The 18,339-nt window shown below is 38.7% G+C and overlaps 1 protein-coding gene across 3 annotated transcripts; it reads left to right on the forward strand.

Annotated features, from left to right (window-relative positions):
* Positions 1-1,369: 1,369 nt before the first annotated feature.
* Positions 1,370-6,701, forward strand: LOC122021081 (G-type lectin S-receptor-like serine/threonine-protein kinase B120). 3 transcript variants are annotated; one of them, XM_042579157.1, is made up of 9 exons: positions 1,370-2,710; positions 3,103-3,222; positions 3,600-3,829; positions 3,913-4,123; positions 4,214-4,451; positions 4,884-5,034; positions 5,196-5,518; positions 5,969-6,250; positions 6,412-6,701. In XM_042579157.1, exons 1-8 carry the CDS (start codon positions 1,405-1,407, stop codon positions 5,988-5,990), a joined length of 2,601 nt encoding a protein of 866 aa, XP_042435091.1. In that variant the 5' UTR covers positions 1,370-1,404; the 3' UTR covers positions 5,991-6,250; positions 6,412-6,701. The 3 variants fall into 3 exon arrangements, with proteins under 3 accessions (XP_042435091.1, XP_042435092.1, XP_042435094.1); XM_042579158.1 differs by lacking the exons at positions 5,969-6,250; positions 6,412-6,701 and having other exon boundaries at positions 5,196-5,695; XM_042579160.1 differs by lacking the exons at positions 5,196-5,518; positions 5,969-6,250; positions 6,412-6,701 and having other exon boundaries at positions 4,214-4,455; positions 4,884-5,009.
* The last annotated feature ends 11,638 nt before the right edge of the window (positions 6,702-18,339 follow it).

Below are 18,339 nucleotides of genomic sequence, written 5' to 3' on the forward strand. Positions count from 1 at the left end.
ATTGAGTACGATTCTTTTTCATCTCAATTGGATAAAAAATATACTAAATTTTCTTTCAATGATACTTAATTGGATGAAAAATATACTAAATTTTCTTTAAATAGTAAATGATGTTGAATTTATAAGAAATTATATCAAGTAAGAAAAAAATCATGCTCAATTTAATTGAAAATATACTCAATTCTAATTTAATGTATTGAATTTAATAGGAATTGCACTCATTTTTAGACTATTTATACCGAAAAAAATATGAGGATTAATTTTGATAGAAAATATACTCGGTTCTAATATAAAGTACTGGATTCTAATGTAAAGTGCTGAATTTAACCAGAAATATACTCGTTTTTAAACTTTTTATACTTAAAAAATCTGAGGGATAATTTAGGTAACAATATTTGCATGAGAAAATTGAAATAAGTAATATTTTATATATAGAGAGTGGAAATAAAATTTATTATGATTGAGGACTACATGTAAAATTATGATTATGATTATGTTTTTTTTCTACTTTATCCCGAATCAACTATATTAATGAAATATATATTCTTTGGATGAGATTAATAAAGTTATATTCAACTGGCTAATTATTAAATAATAATAATAATCAAAGGGAGTTTGGTGGCGTTGAACATGTGGGCACTGAAAATCTACATATCAAATAAGGATATTCAATGTAATATATGTCTAATCTTCGCACACTTCAATTAAAATAATACTCAACTGACTAATTATTTAAATAATATATTTAACATAAATTTTTTATGTATGCATCATTATATAACATCCTCATGAGATTAGATAGATCTATAATCTCTTTTACGGGTTAAAAAAATTAAAAAGAAATTTATGTGTGACTTTCTCCTAAGTATGATTTTAAGAAATTCAAAATAATATGTATAATGATTTTCTCAATTCCATACTATGATAAATTTAAATTAAATACATACTTGAATTTGAAAAAAATATTTAATTCTTTAAAATGTTACTGTGGCTGTACAATTAAGAGGGAACTATTATGAAACTCTAGTTACTTCACCTAACTAAGTCATTACATTCCTTAACCAAATTCTAAAAGGTGATAAAATCAGGTCAAAATTTGTTACGTGTGAGTAAATATTTTTTCATATCTTAATTATCTACACTAATAATTAGTAACCTTTTATGGTTCTGATAGTAAATAAAAATTTTTGTAAGATCCTCAGGTCTAATCAGCGAGCTTAACTAAATTTATTATTTTTTTAATAATTATATCCGTGATTTTTATTCGTGTTGACCTAGGATTAATTGACGGATGCTGGTGAGCGAACTACCTTTTACAAAAAGGCAGTAAAACCTCACGAGTCTTAAAAAAAAACAAAACCATACGCTACCCACTTCGGATCAAACCACAAGTTTCCAACAAAAATGCCCCTTTTCCTCGTCCTCTTCCTCTCCCTCTTCTTCCTCCTCTTGCTCTCTTCATCCCTGATCCTCGTCTCTCATGCGGCTTCGGATACCTTGAGGCAGGGGGAATCTCTAACTGACGCTGACGGGGGAACTCTCGTCTCCTCTAGTGATGTCTTCATTCTGGGCTTCTTCAGCCCTGACAACACTTCCACCAACCGCTACGTCGGCATTTGGTACCACCCCAACGTTTCCGTCACCCAGGGCGTGGTCTGGGTGGCCAACCGCCGCCGCCCCATCAGCGGCTTAGGCGGCAGCATCGCGCTCTCCCAATCCGGCGATCTGACGGTGCTCGACGGGGCGAGCAACCTCGTTTGGAGCGCTGGTGCGTCCGGCAGCTCGAACGCGACCTTGCAGCTGATGATCAGTGGAAATCTAGTGATCAGTGGGGCCGCCGCCGGCGACGTGATGATGTGGCAGAGCTTCGACCACCCGACGGACACGTTCCTCCCGGAGATGCAGGTGGGGCTCAACGCGACGACGGGCGAGCCGCGTCTGTTCACGTCGTGGGCGAGCCCCCACGATCCGGCGCCGGGGAACTACTCGATGGGCATCGACCCGCAGGGCTCGGCTCAGATCTTCATCTGGGAAGATATCGGCGGTGCGCGGGTGCCGCGGTGGCGGTCGGGGGAGTGGAACGGGCACAAGTTCATCGGGACGGTGATGCGGACGCTGAACATCTACGGGTTCGCCTACAACGCGGAGAGTAGGTACTTCAGTTACACGCCGCACAACGCCTCGCTGTTGCGGTTCGTGTTGCGGTCGGACGGGGTGGAGCAGACGTGGATGCAGTCACCGGCGACGCGGCGGTGGAGCGCGGTCTGGGAGCAGCCCACCGACGAGTGCGAGGTGTACGGCACCTGCGGGGCCTACGGAAGCTGCTCCTTGGACGGCGAGCAGCGGCCGAGGTGCGACTGCCTATTCGGGTTCCAGCCGCGGTCCGTGGAGGAATGGGACGCAGGCAATTGGACCGGGGGTTGCGTGCGCCGGTCTAAATTGGCGTGCAACAATACCAGTAACAGCACTGGACCGGACGGGTTCCGGAAGGTGGAGAAGATGAAGCTGCCGGCCCACGCCGTCTGGTCCAGCAACTCGGCGGACGAGGCGGATTGCCGGGACGCCTGCTCGGAAGACTGCTCGTGCCTGGCCTATGCTTTCAGCGTCAGTGATATATCGTGCTTGGTGTGGAAGAACGACCTCGTCGACATTTACCAATCAACCATTTTCGACTACGATCTCAATATCAAGCTCGCTGCATCTGAATTGGGTGAGTCCATCAATTGCTCTTTCTTGATTGAATAGTTACTTCAATCTCCAATTGATCAAATCATTTGACCATTGGTTGCCGTTTGATGAGTCTTTCTTAATGAGTAACACCCATCGAGCTCATCCAATTAAACTTGGTTGTTCTTCGCACAATCAATTAGATGCATGATATGGACCACTATGAGTTTTTATGTATGAAGAAAAATGGGAAACATGGTTGTGATCAGGATATTGTGATTAAATTAATCAACAAGCATGTTATCCAACATTCAATTCAAGTTGTGTAAAAATTAATATCCCACAAAAAACGTGTAAAACTATACATATTATATATATATTTTTTGTGCTGGTACTGGTTTTGTTTTATGGAATTATGAAGGCATGTTACTGCAGGGGACAAGGACAGATCAACCAAAAGAGTTGCCCTGATTTCATCGATGTCAGCTTTGGCGTCTCTTCTCATTCTATGTGTATGTGGCTTCTTATTCTGGAAGTATAATGCAAGACAAAAAGGTGAATATCATTTCCAATTTCTTTCTCCTTTTGAAAAAAAATGTAATAAAAAAAGAAAAGATAATTCTGAATGACATCAAATTATGTAAAACAAACTGAAATTTCCCCTAACTTAATTGAAGGTTGTTGTTATTATATATCTTCTTACTGAATTGCATGATCAGTAATATTATCATGCCCAATAGTGGATGAGATTTATATGGTTTTTTGTTTCATTTTTTTTTTGTTATTTTTGTTGTTTGTTTTTGAATGGGCCCTAATGGACAATTTTATTCCTCAGGCATCTCAGTAATTACAAATAAGATTTATATAGTTAGTCCTAAACCGTTATAGTATTTGATGGTGAGATAATAATAATGAACATATTATATGCGTAGATGCTTTGAAGATCCAAACGAAAAAAGAGAACCTAATGACGTGTACACGGTTGAGTGGAACTGGAAACATAGCATCAGATTTTTCCAGCTCAATCTTATATGGAAACGAAAAGCAAGAAGGAAAAGGCTCAGATCTGTCACTATTTACATTTGACACTATCCAAACCGCAACAAACTATTTTTGCGAGTCAAATAAGCTCGGAAAAGGAGGCTTTGGCTATGTTTATAAGGTGAGAATTTAAACAGAATAAATTATTATCTTAAGATGCACTTGTGTCAATGCTAAAAAGATATTAATCAATGTTGTTGAAAGGGAATGTTACCTGGAGGACAAGAAGTGGCAGTGAAGAGGCTTTCAAGGAGTTCAGGTCAGGGCTTGGAGGAGTTCAAGACTGAAGTCATTCTCATCTCTAAATTGCAGCACAGGAACCTGGTCAGGTTGCTCGGCTATTGCATTCAAGGCCACGAAAAAATTCTCATCTATGAGTATCTCCCGAACAAAAGCTTGGATGCCATCCTATTTGGTATGTAAATACTTCCTGAATATCAAAAAAAATTGACGAAAACATTATACCAGTAAGATTTTAAGGTATCTATAATTATGGAATTAATAGATCCTTTGAAGAGAGATGCACTAGATTGGGATAGAAGGTTCATCATCATAGAAGGTATTGCTCGTGGTCTTCTTTATCTTCACAGAGATTCAAGGTTGCGGATCGTCCATCGTGATCTGAAAGCTAGCAACATCTTGCTTGATGAAAACATGAACCCAAAGATATCAGACTTTGGAATGGCGAGAATGTTTGGAGGCAATGAGAACCAATTCAACACCAACCGTGTGGTTGGCACATTGTAGGTTAATCACTGAGTACATATGCATAAGTTTATAACTGAATTTTTGTTTCATGCTTCAAAATTCACCTAATTTTCAAGTTAAATGTCATATTTTAGGAAATAGCTCCTGGAAGTTCGAATTGTTGTCACCTTGCAGTTTATCTGAGTTCAATATTGAGATGAAAAATTGCCAATTTCGCAATAAAAAATGTCAACATGTCATAGTTGATAGTTTTTAGTTGAATATTTCTAATGCCATTTTTTTTTTATGGAAATTGATAATGGTGCCCTAGAACTTCATATGACAAAATGATACTTTGTTGTTTTTCATTGTAAATCGAGATGCAAATTACAAAAATTGTGTAGAGCCCAAGAGACAATAAAACTGATATTAGTTATTTGTTTGAATTAAGAAGTAATCAATAGTTTTTTTTTAATTGATGAATACAGTGGTTATATGTCTCCTGAATACGCAATGGAAGGATTTTTTTCAGTGAAATCTGATATGTACAGCTTTGGGATCCTTATCTTGGAGATTATCATCGGTCAAAGAAATAGTAGCTTCCATGACATGGCGAATAATATCAACATCGTAGGATATGTAAGTTTCTTCAGATAGTAACAGTACATTTAGTATTTTGAATATAAAAAGTAAATAATTTAACATATTGTTGCCAATTTATTTTCTCTTGTAGAAGCTATAGCTATTTATTTGCATTAGGCATTAATGCCTACTCATCACTAAACATAAATATGTAACAGGCTTGGCAGATGTGGCACGAAGAAAGAGTAGCTGAACTAATAGATCCATTGATTGGATCATCATCCAAGATTGACCAAGTGATAAGATGTGTACATATAGCATTATTGTGCGTACAAGATCGAGTGAGTGATCGACCTGAAATCGACGGTGTCATTCGCATGATGGATAATGAAACAAGTTGTCTGCCCTTGCCGAGACAACCCACATTTATAGTAGAGAGAAGTGAGACAGAATCAACCACCAACCATCGACCCTTATCTAGTCCCGATGTTATCGAGCCCGTGATACACGATGAGTCTTGTGATCGACCTCAAATAGTTGGGTAATTTTATCTTCTTTTTTTTTTTCCCCTTTCAGTTTCTATATAATAGTTTGCATCTTTGCTTATTAATCTCTAGAGTGACATTTGTGTTTATATGTTCTGGTAAAGAAGTTTTAGTTGTTTAAGATTTATTGATAAGGTAATCCGATTAAGTCAGTCAATTCTAAAATTAAATAAACAACTGCTGACACTTGTTGAAGTTGACTTTTTTGTTTTAAGCTGACTTGAGCTTAGTTTATTAATTTAGATCGTGAGATCCGAATTTGTCTGAATGTGGGAAGATTTTATATTTTTTATCGGTTAAATTTCAGTTTTCTGCTTTTAGTTTCTTTTCTCTCCCACTTCCCGCGCAAGTTTCACCGCCGCCGTTAGAACTACCTTACCGCCACTGGCGTCAACTCGCCCTTTCTTTTGGTGAGCAACGTCGCATAACCACGACGACGTCCACAGGATTGCGCATACACTTCCATAAAAGAGCATCAGTGTCAGGCTGGTGATGAGAAGGAATGCCCCAGTTGAAGATAGGAAGACCGAGACGACCAACGTCGCATGGTGAGGGAGATGCGGCGGAAGAAGCAGAGGAAGAGCCAGGAACAGGATGAGGAGGAGGGGGAAGCGGTGGGACAAGGACTAAGAGCAGGATGTCGACGAAGAGGCCACCAAGGCTCGGTGATCGTCGTGGCGATTTGTCAAATTGACGCTTGATTCTAGCTCCTTCCGCTCCGACGACCGGTTAGAATTCTTCCTTCTTTACCTGTTTCCACTGATATCAAATTCCATACCAGAGATGTAAAAAAAGCTCGGATCTTCTCCAGAGCTCGGCAATATGAGTCAATCCCTCTTATGCTAAGTATCATCCTCCACGTTTGACGTTTCCTCACACTTTCCCGCAGAATCCACTGTCCCTGGCGCTTCCCCTTGCTTCTGCAGGCGCCGAAGTAGGGGAAGTGCCGCCCTTCTTCCTGATCCTCGACTTCATGGGACGACTTGGTTATGGATATCGTTCTCCGCACGGAGCTCCACCACGGGAGGCCGACCCCGGCATAGCAGGCGGCAACTTCGCCGTCGACGAGATTTTGAAATGGCTTAGAACTTTTTTAGCCCAAAGATATCTACACTGGCGGCGGGCCCCATCTGTCCATCACTTGGGGTGATTCTGTGGCGTTCCGAATGGGTACGTTTTGACATTGGGGAGGTAAATTGAGGAAGCCAAATATAATTTAGTAAATGTTACAATTTAATAATATTTATATATAATATTTTGATTTTTTAAATTGTAAATTTAGTATGGATTATATATAAATTATTTAATATATGAATTTATTAGTATAATATTTAAAATTTTGTATTTTAATTTGATATTTTAAAATGCATGTGTGAATCTTTGTGAAGGTATAGAGTTATAAGTAATGTCAATATAGTATTCTATTTTTCTAATTTTAAAATGTAAAGAACTAAAATTTTAATACACTATGTATAGAGTTATAAGTAATGTCAATATAGTATTCTATTTTTCTAATTTTAAAATGTAAAGAACTAAAATTTTAATACACTATGTTGCAAACATAAATTGATGGTGCTAGAAAAAAAACATAGACATTTAAGGACTTAAGTTGTGAGTTTTATATGACATGCACCCTTTGAAGAGTTCGTTGAATCTCATGCTTAAAATCTTCTTTGTTAAGGTGCTTGGCAAAGTATTATTAGTTATTTTTCGGGACCTTAATCAAATCCTATCTTTTACATTTATAAATTCAGCCACGAATAGTTATTTTAGTAACTTGAAACATAATAAGCATTATATTTAAGCTATTAGATCCATTCCCTTGTATTATATTTTCTGAAGTGGCATACTTGATTCTCTTGGGATGGATTGTCTATCCACTTGGATCACTAAGCCAAGGTCCTTACACCCAAAAGTTAAAAGAATCTGATTGTCATCACTTGATATAGAATATTTAATCCCATTCGAAGCTAAGTCGGATGGGAGAGCTGATGACGAGGGTAAAAATGTTGATGAAAAGATGACCTAGATCTAGAGCCTATAGGGCATTGCAGGTTTTTCCGCCTTACAACTAAGCGGGGTGGGGGTGAAGGAAAGGCCGCTGATAGTACCAACGAGCCTGCGCACACATAGAGAGATCACACAGGAGCGTTAAAGTGAGAACCAGAGAAAAAGTCCCTGACACAGACTTTTCAACACTCAAGTTAGGAGTAGCACAAAGTGAAAAGTGCAGAAAGAAGATAAACAGTAGTATTGTATGATGGATCGAATAGAAGCAATAGAAGGGGGGGGGGGGGGGGGGTGAATATCCTGTTGGAGGATCGATGGCCGGCTTGAAGGGGGTTGGATAGCTAGGCTACTCCCAATGTGATTTTTTCTCTACAAGATGGTTAGTGCACAACGAAATATACTAAACAAAGCAATGAAACACAAACACGAATACAAATGCCAACACGCTCGATGTAACGTGGTTCGGAGATTGCTTACTCCTACTCCACGGCGTGTCCTTGAGGTGGGCGATCCCTTGATCCTTCGGTGGATCAGTCCCCGGCAATCTCCGGCTAGAGCTTCTCCTTCTCGGTGGAGCAAACCTCTCACAAAGTTCTCTTCCTCTTTACAAGATGAAACTTAGGGTTGAAGAGGAAGAGAGTAAACTTAGAAGCTTTGGGCAAGACTAAGAAGGTTTACAATTAGCACCAGTTATCTTCTTCAAAACCTCAAAGCATCCCTTAAATAAGAGGAGAGAGTTGATCAACAATCAACTCAAACCCCGACACCAGTTGACTGGTCCAAGCACCAGTCGACTGGTGTGCCGTTGGACCTAGCCAACGACTCTTTGCAGAAAGCCAAATTCTACAAACGGCTATGTACCAGTCGACTGGTCTCAGGACCAGTTGACTAGTCCCCGTAGCCGACAAGCACAGAATGCTTCTGTGCATTTGTGAAGCTGGATCAGTCGACTGGTCCCATTACCAGTCGACTGGTCCCAGTACATTCACTCCTCTCATCCTTTCCGGAGTCGTCTTTGAAGTCCTCTTCCTCGGCCTTCGTCTCTCAGATGCACCCGAGCCCGCGGCTCCTCTCCGTGCCATCCTTCACGCTGCCTTGAAGTCCACTTCCCTCGGCTCCACTCCATTGCTCCTAGTTCGGCGGTCCCTCGGATGTCTTCCACACCATCTTTCACCGACTCAAGGATCAGAGCCCTTGGATGAGTTTCCCATACTTGGCTGTACCAAGTTCTCATGTGTTCCACCAAGTCCTGCAAGACTCAAACACATATCAAATACATATGAAAGCCTAACTTAAACTCTTTGACACACACATCAAAACCTAGGTCGATTGCACCAACATATCCCTCATTAAAATTTGTTCTTTTGTATCATAAAAATAATCGTAAAAACAATAAGAGTGCAACGGAAAATAATAAGACTCATTCAGTTACTTGGTTCAGAGCCTATGTGGACTCCTACTCCAAGACTCACGATCCTTGATCGCACCGATGGATGATTCACTATAACTCTTCTTTAATTTATGAAATATTTGTAAAGAAGCAATTCGTACAAATGAAAAGATAGTAACACTCTACTTTCTTTTAGAAAGTAAAACAATGCAAGCTTAACTAAAAATATACCGGAAATAAATAGGAGATGAAGCTTTGTCGACACTTCTTGATGGAGCAACTTACTTGTGAAGATGAGGCACAGAGTAAGAGAATGAACAATAGTTTTGCATAGTGATGAACTGAAAATTGATTACTTGCCTCAGACCTCAAGCTCCCCATATATAAACCTTGTTTGGTCGATCGAAAAGATGTTTGATCTGTTGGACCCCGTGGTAGTTTTGATATGATCAACCAAGTTAGTTAGGTCCTGCGTTTTGTCTGAACCCTGTATCTGAGTGTGCAGGAACTTAGGAGCGCAGGAAGTCGAGCGGAAGACGCAGCTAGCGAGAAGGACGACACGGGAAGGGAGCCGACGGGCTCGATGCGTCCGAAGGACGAGAGAGCTGCGGAAGAGTACTCCGGTGGAGCGAGAAGAACGTGCGCGACGTTCGAGGGACGAGAAGCCGGACGGAAGACTGCTCGAGGAGAAGGCCGGTGTAACGCCCGAAAATTCTCAAAACTATTTTAGGAATATTCTATGATTTTTCTGGAATTATTAGATATTTTTCTGGGATTTTTGGAGTATCGGAAGTAGCAAAAATAAATAGAAAAGTAAAATAGTTTAAGCGGGAATCGAACCTGGGACCTCTCGGGTCCGCTAAACCTTTAGTTAGCCTTAGTAACCGGTGAACCCAGCAGGGCCGTGCTGAAAGAGAAGGGAAACATTTATATTTATATTTGAGTTGGGCCTAGTTACCCACTTAATATAAATTAAAAACTTAAGTTGGTTTGGGTTATTTTTAGTTTGGTTCGGCAACATCTCTTTCTCAAAAACCCTCACCGCCGAACACCCTCTCCTTCTCCTCTTCCTCCTCTCGGCGCCCAAACAAGCCAAAGCCAACCCTAGGGTTCCCTCCCTAGGGCCCTAAGAGCACCTTCCGGCAGTGATTCCAACACAAGAACGTTCCCCTCCGCGAGAAGAACACGTTGGAGCGAGGAGATTATCGAAAGGATCGTCTCCATCGGAATTCTAGCGAATAGAGTTGTAAGGAAATTAGCGTACGAGGTAAGAAACCCCTCACCTGCAGTATAAGTAGCTCTCGCGTGTTTTCTTTTATGCATTAGATTAGTTTTATTGAATTTTGTCAGCATATAGTGTGTATTTTAACTCTTCTCACAGATTTAGGGATTAGTGAGCATCTCTAGATGGGCCGAGCACGTGTATCCTCTCTAGATAGGGGTTTAGACGCTGCTGGGTGCCTAGAGGTGGTCTCCCTGATCGAGAGGAGAGTTAGAGAGCGCCAAATGCTCGACAAAATGCCTAGCACAGCCTTATGATACAGTGGGCTTTTAGTTAAATGCCATAGAACATGTTAATTAGCATGATCAGTTTTATTTCAGCTTTTATGAGACTAGATGTCCAAATGGGTGGGCTCCCACAGTCGCCTCTAGGTTCAGACAACCTAGTTCTAGGTTCAGATAACCTAGATTCAGCAAAATAGTATTAGCTATTTCAGTATTTTACTTTTCAGTGGCACTGTACTGGATTAGATATCCATTGGGTTGGGCTCCCATAGTCGTCCCTAGGTTTAGCTAACCTAGTAAACCCTACTAGATTCAGAACTTGCAATCCCGGGTCTAGTTAGGGATGCGCGCACAGCAAGTACAGTTGTCAGGGCCCATCAGCAGCATGTTTAGTATTTTCACTTACTATATGTATATGGTTTTCAACCTTTCACAAATTAGTTCGTGAATTCAGTACAGTCCTAGCAGTAGCTCAGTATTAGCTTAGCTCAGTTTTTAGTATCAGCTTAGTTCTTCATTGATACCATGTGATTGATATCATGTTCAGCTTTAGATATGCCATGATTGTATGCTTATATGCCATGCCATGTTTAGTTTATTCAGTATACTTAGCATATCCTTTCAAACAGCATGATTTAAAATCATATTTGCATCGTATGCATGTTTTAGTGAGGTAGATGGTTTCTTACTAAGCTTTTTAGCTTACAGATACTATTTTCCTTATACTGCAGATACAGGTAAAAGGAAAATGGACTAGCAGTGGAGGCTGGAGGTCAATGCAGATCAAGATGTGTGTGGAAGGAACTGGAATAAAGATCCTAGGGATCTAGTTTTATTTTATTATGCATTAGAACGTGTTCAGTATGCATTAGTACTTATAGCAAGCGTTATCTTATGTTTCTGTTAGTTAGCAAGAGAACAGTTTAAACTCTTGTTAGTTTTGGTTTCCATATGTTTACATGCCATGAATTAGTATTCTATGCCTTAATCATGTTTAGTATGTTATCCATTACCTAGTAGAATGTTTCTCTTAGCTTTTATAGCGTTGTGTAATGACCTTGGCACGCATCAGTGCTGATATCAGGGGCCTGATACGAAATCAGAAACCCCTGATCGGTCAGCAGACCGATCAGGGAGTCTCTGATCGGTCGGTAGACCGATCCGTGGATCGATCAGGAGCTGGGTCGCGAAAAAAAAAATGGCTCACTGATCGGTCAGCAGACCGATCAGTAAGCCACTGATCGGTCTCATTGACCGATCAGGGACCAGCTGGATCGGTCGGCAGACCGATCCAGCAGCGTACAGGATTGCAGCGTAGTTTATGGATCGGTCGGTTGAACGATCCGGAGTTTCCTACCGTGCCAGTATCAGTAGATCGGTCTGTGGATCGATCCGAAGTTTATTATCAGTTGTAAACACCTCCCCTAGCATGTGTACAACTCCTAGGTACACCCAGAACACTAAGTTAAACTTTACAACATTTAGTTCAGTAAAATTTTAAATTAGCCAGTTTTCATTCCGCATTAATAGTCCAGCACAGCATAACGTAACGGTCCGGCCTCGCAGTCTAGTTAGTAGGAGGCGGGTTGTTACAGAGTGGTATCAGACCAGTGTTCCATACTTCCTACACACACATTAGCATTGAACCTACAGCTTCCAAGTAAAAATACCTCTACTTTATTTATGTATCTTGCTTTCTTGTTATAGCTCATGTTTATAGATATCTGATGCATGTTAGTATGTGATAGTATATAACATGATAGCAATAGTTATACAATTATAATTGTTTTAGTTGTTGGTTGCTACTCGGAAAGCCTAGAGGTTCTACTGTACAAAAATTTTGTACAAAGGTCTGAACCTTTTCCTAGCTACCATGTGTTCTTTTAAATTAAATTTTGGATCGCCTGCGGAACTTAACACGTTTGATCCAAAACTTAATCTATTTGTTCTTTTAGGTTTTGACTTGGATCTCCTGCGGAACTTAACAAGTTCGACCCAAGTCACCTTAAGTTATTAATTCCATTAAATATTAATTTCCATAATCGGTTCCCAGTACTGACGTGGCGAGGCACATGGCCTTCTTGGATATGGGAGCAACCACCACCGACTAGACAAAACCTTTTATAGAAAGCTAATATTTAATTTCCTAAAATAACTTTAGGTTAACCGAAATGAACAATCAAATCACAAGGAAAAGAAAAACAAAAGAACACTATATCGAAAACGAATTCGAAACTCTAGAATCGTATGCCTCTTGTATTTAGTATTATTTCCATAAATAACTAGCATGATGCGGAAAGGAAAAATTACTAGTTATACCTTCTAAAAGACCTCTTGATCTTCTACCGTATTCCTCTTCTAACCTCGGACGTTGTGTGGGCAACGATCTTCCGAGATGAGAACCACCAAGCACCTTCTTCTTCCTTACAAGTTTCGGCCACCACAATTCTCCAAGAGAAGTAGAGGTCCGCCACCACCACCAAGCTCCAAGGGATGCAAGAAACAAAACCACCTTTCTCTCCTTCTTCTCCTAGCTAGAACCGGCCACCATCAAGAGCTCCAAGAGAGGTTGCCGCCGGCCATAAGAAGAAGAGAAGAGGAAGAAGCTAGGGCCGGCCACCAAGGAGGAAAAGAGAGGAGAAGAATAATAGAGTTGATCACCCATGAAGGCACCTCTACCCCCTCTTTTATAATCCTTGGTCTTGGCAAATAAGGAAATTTAATTAAAAACTTCCTTAATTCTTTTGCCATGAAAAAGAAAAATTTATTTAATTAAAAACAATTTTCCTATTCTCAATTTACATGGCTGGCCACCATCAAGCTATAAACAAGGAGAGTTTTAATTAATTAAAACTTCCTAATTTGTCTCCAGAAATTTATAAAAAATTTCTCCAATAATTTTCCCTTCATGGTGGTTAATAAAAAGGAAATTTTATAAATTAAAATTCTTCTTTTAAACATGTGGATAATTTCCAAAAGGAAAGTTATCTCTTAAAATTAAAATCTCTTTTCAATCTACAAATAAGGAAAGATATCAAATCTTTTCTTAATCTTTTGTAGAAACTAATAAAGAGAATATTTAATTTTTAAACTTCTCTTTTAAATTATTATCATGGTTAAAAAGGAAAGTTTTTCTTAAAATTAAAATCTCCTTTCAATCTACAAATAAGGAAAGATTTCAAATCTTTTCTTAATCTTTTGTAGAAAGCTTTTAAAAGGAAAGATTTAATTTTTAAACTCTCTTTTAAAACTATGATATCCACATAAGAAATAATTTTAATAAAAAATCCATTTTAATATGATGTGGCCGGCCACCTAAGCTTGGGCTCCAAGCTATTGGCCGGCCACCTTAAGGCCAACCTTTAGGCTTGGCCGGCCCTAAGCTTGAGCTTCAAGCTTAGCTTGGCCGGCCCCTATTGGTTGGGTAAGAAGGTGGGTATGTGGTGGGTATAAATCTCTATATACAAGAGGCTACAATAGGGACCGAGAGGAGGAATTGGTTTTGGTCTCCCGATAAAATTAAGCATCCCGTGCTCGCCCCGAACACACAACTTAATTTTATCAATAATAATTCATTCCACTAGAGAACTATTATTGAACTACCGCACCAATCCCAAATTACATTTTGGGCTCCTTCTTATCATGAGTGTGTTAGTCTCCCTGTGTTTAAGATATTGAATGTCCACTAATTAAGTGAGTTACTGACAACTCATTTAATTAATATCTTAGTCCAAGAGTAGTATCACTCAACCTTATCATCATGGACGGTCCACCTGCAGGGTTTAACATGACAATCCTTATGAGCTCCTCTTGAGGACATTATCAACCTAGTATCTCTAGGACACAGTTTCCTTCTATAATCAACAACACACACTATAAGTGATATCATTTCCCAACTTATCGGGCTTATTGATTCATCGAACTAAATCTCACCCATTGATAAATTAAAGAAATAAATATCAAATATATGTGCTTGTTATTATATTAGGATTAAGAGCACACACTTCCATAATAACCGAGGTCTTTGTTTCTTTATAAAATCAGTATAAAAGAAACGACCTCAAATGGTCCTACTCAATACACTCTAAGTGTACTAGTGTAATTATACAGTCAAGATAAACTGATACCTAATTACACTACGACCTTCTAATGGTTTGTTCCTTTCCATTTTGGTCGTGAGCTACTGTTTATAATTTATAAGGTACTGATAACATGATCCTCTGTGTGTGACACCACACACCATGTTATCTACAATATAAATTAATCGAACAACTACATTTATCATAAATGTAGACATTTGACCAATGTGATTCTTATTACTAGATAAATGTTTATACCAAAAGCTAGGCTTTTAGTATACACCCTAACAATCTCCCACTTATACTAAAAGACTAAGCTGCCATATCTGCTGCCATACATCTGATTCTCAACCCTTCAACATGTCCATCAAAAGCTCTCGCCTTAAGGACCTTAGTGAAAAGATCTATAGGTCATCATCTGATGCATTCTAGGCGGCAACAACTTCTCCTCGTTTATACGATTTCTCGTATTGGGTGGTACTTGCGCTCTATTGTGTTTACTTGCCTTATAGACTCATGGTTTCTTCGAGTTTGTTACTGCACCATTATTATTACAATAAATTGTAATAATCTTTGGACAAACTAGAAATCATATCTAAGTCTATCTTGAGGTAATTAAGTTATTCAGCTTTTATGGCTTCCTCAGAGGCTTGCCATATACTAAGCTTCTATGGTGGAGTCCAGAAAAACACCTATGCTTATCACTCTTCCATAGTTATGACTTTACCTCCTAAAGTAAACACAAAACCCCGAGGTTGACTTATTATTGTCCCTATCCGATTGGAAGTCAAAATCCGTGTAACCCACAGAGACCAAATTAATTGCCTTGTAAGCTAGCATATAATCTCTAGCGCCTCTAAGGTACTTTAATATATGCTTTACTGCAGTCCAATGTCCTTGTCTAGGGTTACTTTGATATCTGCTACCTATGCCCTTGGCAAAACAGATTTCTGATCTCGTGTATAGCATACATTAGGTTGTCTAACTGCCGAAGCATAAAGAACTGCCTACATGTCCTCAATCTCTTTTGATGTCAACGGAGACATCTCTTTAGATAGAGACACTCCATGCTTAAAAAGTAAGAAACCTTTCGAGGAGTTTTGCATGCTTAAAACGAGCAAGGATTTTCCGATGTATCAAGCTTGGGATAAGTAAAATATATTTTTCTTTCGATCCCTTATTATTTTGATCTCAAAAATATATACATTCTCCCAAGTCCTTTATATCGAATTATTTGGACAACCATACCCTTACTTCTGACAACATTTTGATATTGTTTCCAACTACCAAAAATGTTATCTACGTATAGTACAAGAAATACCACCATGCTTCCATCACACCTTTTGTATACACAAGACTTATCCAGTTACTAAATAAATCCATAGATCTGGATTACTTTGATAAACCGGATGTTCTAAGACCTTGAAGCTTTGCCTCAGTCCATAGACTGATTGAGCTTACACAAGATGCTCTTAGCCCTTTGCAATGAACCCTTCTGGTTGCTTTATATGGATGCTTTCTTCAAAACTTCCATTAAGGAATGCTGTCTTGACATCCTCTTGCCAAATAGATAAAAGAATCAGGATAGACTTAAGCATGACTACCAGTGAAAAAGTTTCCTTTTTCATCAAGCCTTGCTTTGAAAGTTACTACCTTCCTGTCTATCCCTCTTTTCCTATTATAGACCTTTTTACACCCAACGGCTTTTACACCATTTGGTGATTCTACAAGCTTCCAGATTTTATTAGAATACATATATTCTAATTCTTTTATTCATTACTCTTTTCCAAGATGCTGCATCTTTATCTTGGAGTGCTTCATCATATGACCGGAGATCAGGTTCATGCCCTCTAGGGATCGAGTCCAAAAACTCTCCCAAAACATGAACCTATTTAGGTTGCATAACAACCCTCCCACTACAATAAGACACTTTCTGTAATTGTGTATCAATTTGTGATACGTGTTGCAGTTTTCTTGTGGTATCTCATCTTGTACAGTTGGTACTAGATTAGACATGCCTTTTATTATTTCCTTAAGAACAAATTTTCTTATGGGCACATGGTTTATTACATAGTCCTTTTCTAAAAATCGGTCATTGATACTAACAATGATCTTCTGATTTTTAAGACTATAAACCTACTTTTATTTTACTAGGATAACCCACAAACAAGTGAATTCCTGTTCAACTTATCATTGTCTCTCTTCTGCATATGTGCTGGACTTCTCAAATCCGAATATGCTTCGAAATAGGCTTATGCCTATTCAGCAATTCTATATGAGTAGAGAGTTCTGACTTTAGAAGGTACTATATTCACTCCTGTTTCCAGAGTATATCCTTAAAATGATTTTGATAATATTCTTAATAACTCATCAATCTACTTATTTCCATAAGAGTCCTATACCTTCCTTTTCCTACACCATTCTATTGGGTGTACCAGTGCTTAGTTTGGATTGAATCCCTACTTCTGATAAATGACTCCTAAATTCTCCCAAGAGGTACTTGCCACTACGATCTTCCATAGTGACTTTTTACTTTAACATTTCTCCGCATCAACGTTGTACTCTTTGAACTAATCAAAGTACTTAGTCTTGCGGTACATTAAGTAAATTTATTTGTATCTTGAATAGTTGTCTATAAAATAGACAAAATATTCAATACTACCTCTTGTCTGGATAGTCATAGGATCACACAAATCAGAATGAACCGATTTCAACATATCTTTGACTCCATACCCCTTGGACTTAAAAGCTTCTTGGTTATTTTCCTTCCAAGTAAGACTCGCAGGTTGGAAATATTTCCACTACCAATGAACCCAAAAGTTCATTAGTTACCAATGAATCCTACTCAAGTATAACCTAGCTTTTAGATGCCAAAGATATAATTGGTTCATTTCCGAAGGTTGCTTTCTCTTAGAAGATGTGTTACTAATTTCCATTTGTTGCATCGTGGGAGTTATTGGATTATAAATTGTCAACCATCATACCAGAATAGATAACTTCCCTATTTTTCTTGATAACAACTTTGTTATCAAAATAGACACAATATCTATAATAGTTTAGAAACTGAAATCAGGTTCTTTCTAAACTTGGTATGTAAAGACAATTACTTAAAATCCATATTTTATTCTTATCAAAGGATAAACATCTCCCACTGCAATAGCTACCACTTTTACAGTAGTGCCCATGTGGACGGTGATTTACCTTTCATTTAGTTGTCGGGTTTCCTGGAACCCTGCAATGAATTGCAGACATGATTAATGGCATCTTGTATCTACACTCCAGGTACCGGTAGATAACTCCACTAAACATGTATCAACTAATGAATAAAATACACCTCTATTATTCTTAGTTCTAAAAGGACAGTCTACCTTAATGTCCAAATCCTATTTCCAATCAATTATAATTGGGACCACTAAGTCTATCCTAAAGTATATCAGCTAGGGATTGACCATCATCCTAAGAATCACAAAAATATTTGGTTAAGACCAACTCCTTAAAAATCCCCATGAATTTTGTATGCCACGTTAGTGTGGACGTATACAAAATTAACATTTGTAAGAGGAGGGTTTTACCCATTAACTATCTTGTCAACGTAACTTTATGACAAATAAAATTATCTCAAACACCGTTAATTTTGTATGCCACGTTAGTGTGGACGTATACAAAATCAATCATTTGTAAGAGGGGGTTTAACCCTTTAATTTTATTATCTTGTCAACCTAGTTTTATGACAAATTAATAGTTTGTCTCATTTGGTCACACAAATAATAGCAGTGACTCCGATGGGGAGGATACTATTAGATGTGTCTAAGTGTATACCATTACTTGACAC

Source organism: Zingiber officinale, chromosome 9A, assembly GCF_018446385.1.
Source record: "Zingiber officinale cultivar Zhangliang chromosome 9A, Zo_v1.1, whole genome shotgun sequence".
Taxonomy (NCBI): domain Eukaryota; kingdom Viridiplantae; phylum Streptophyta; class Magnoliopsida; order Zingiberales; family Zingiberaceae; genus Zingiber; species Zingiber officinale.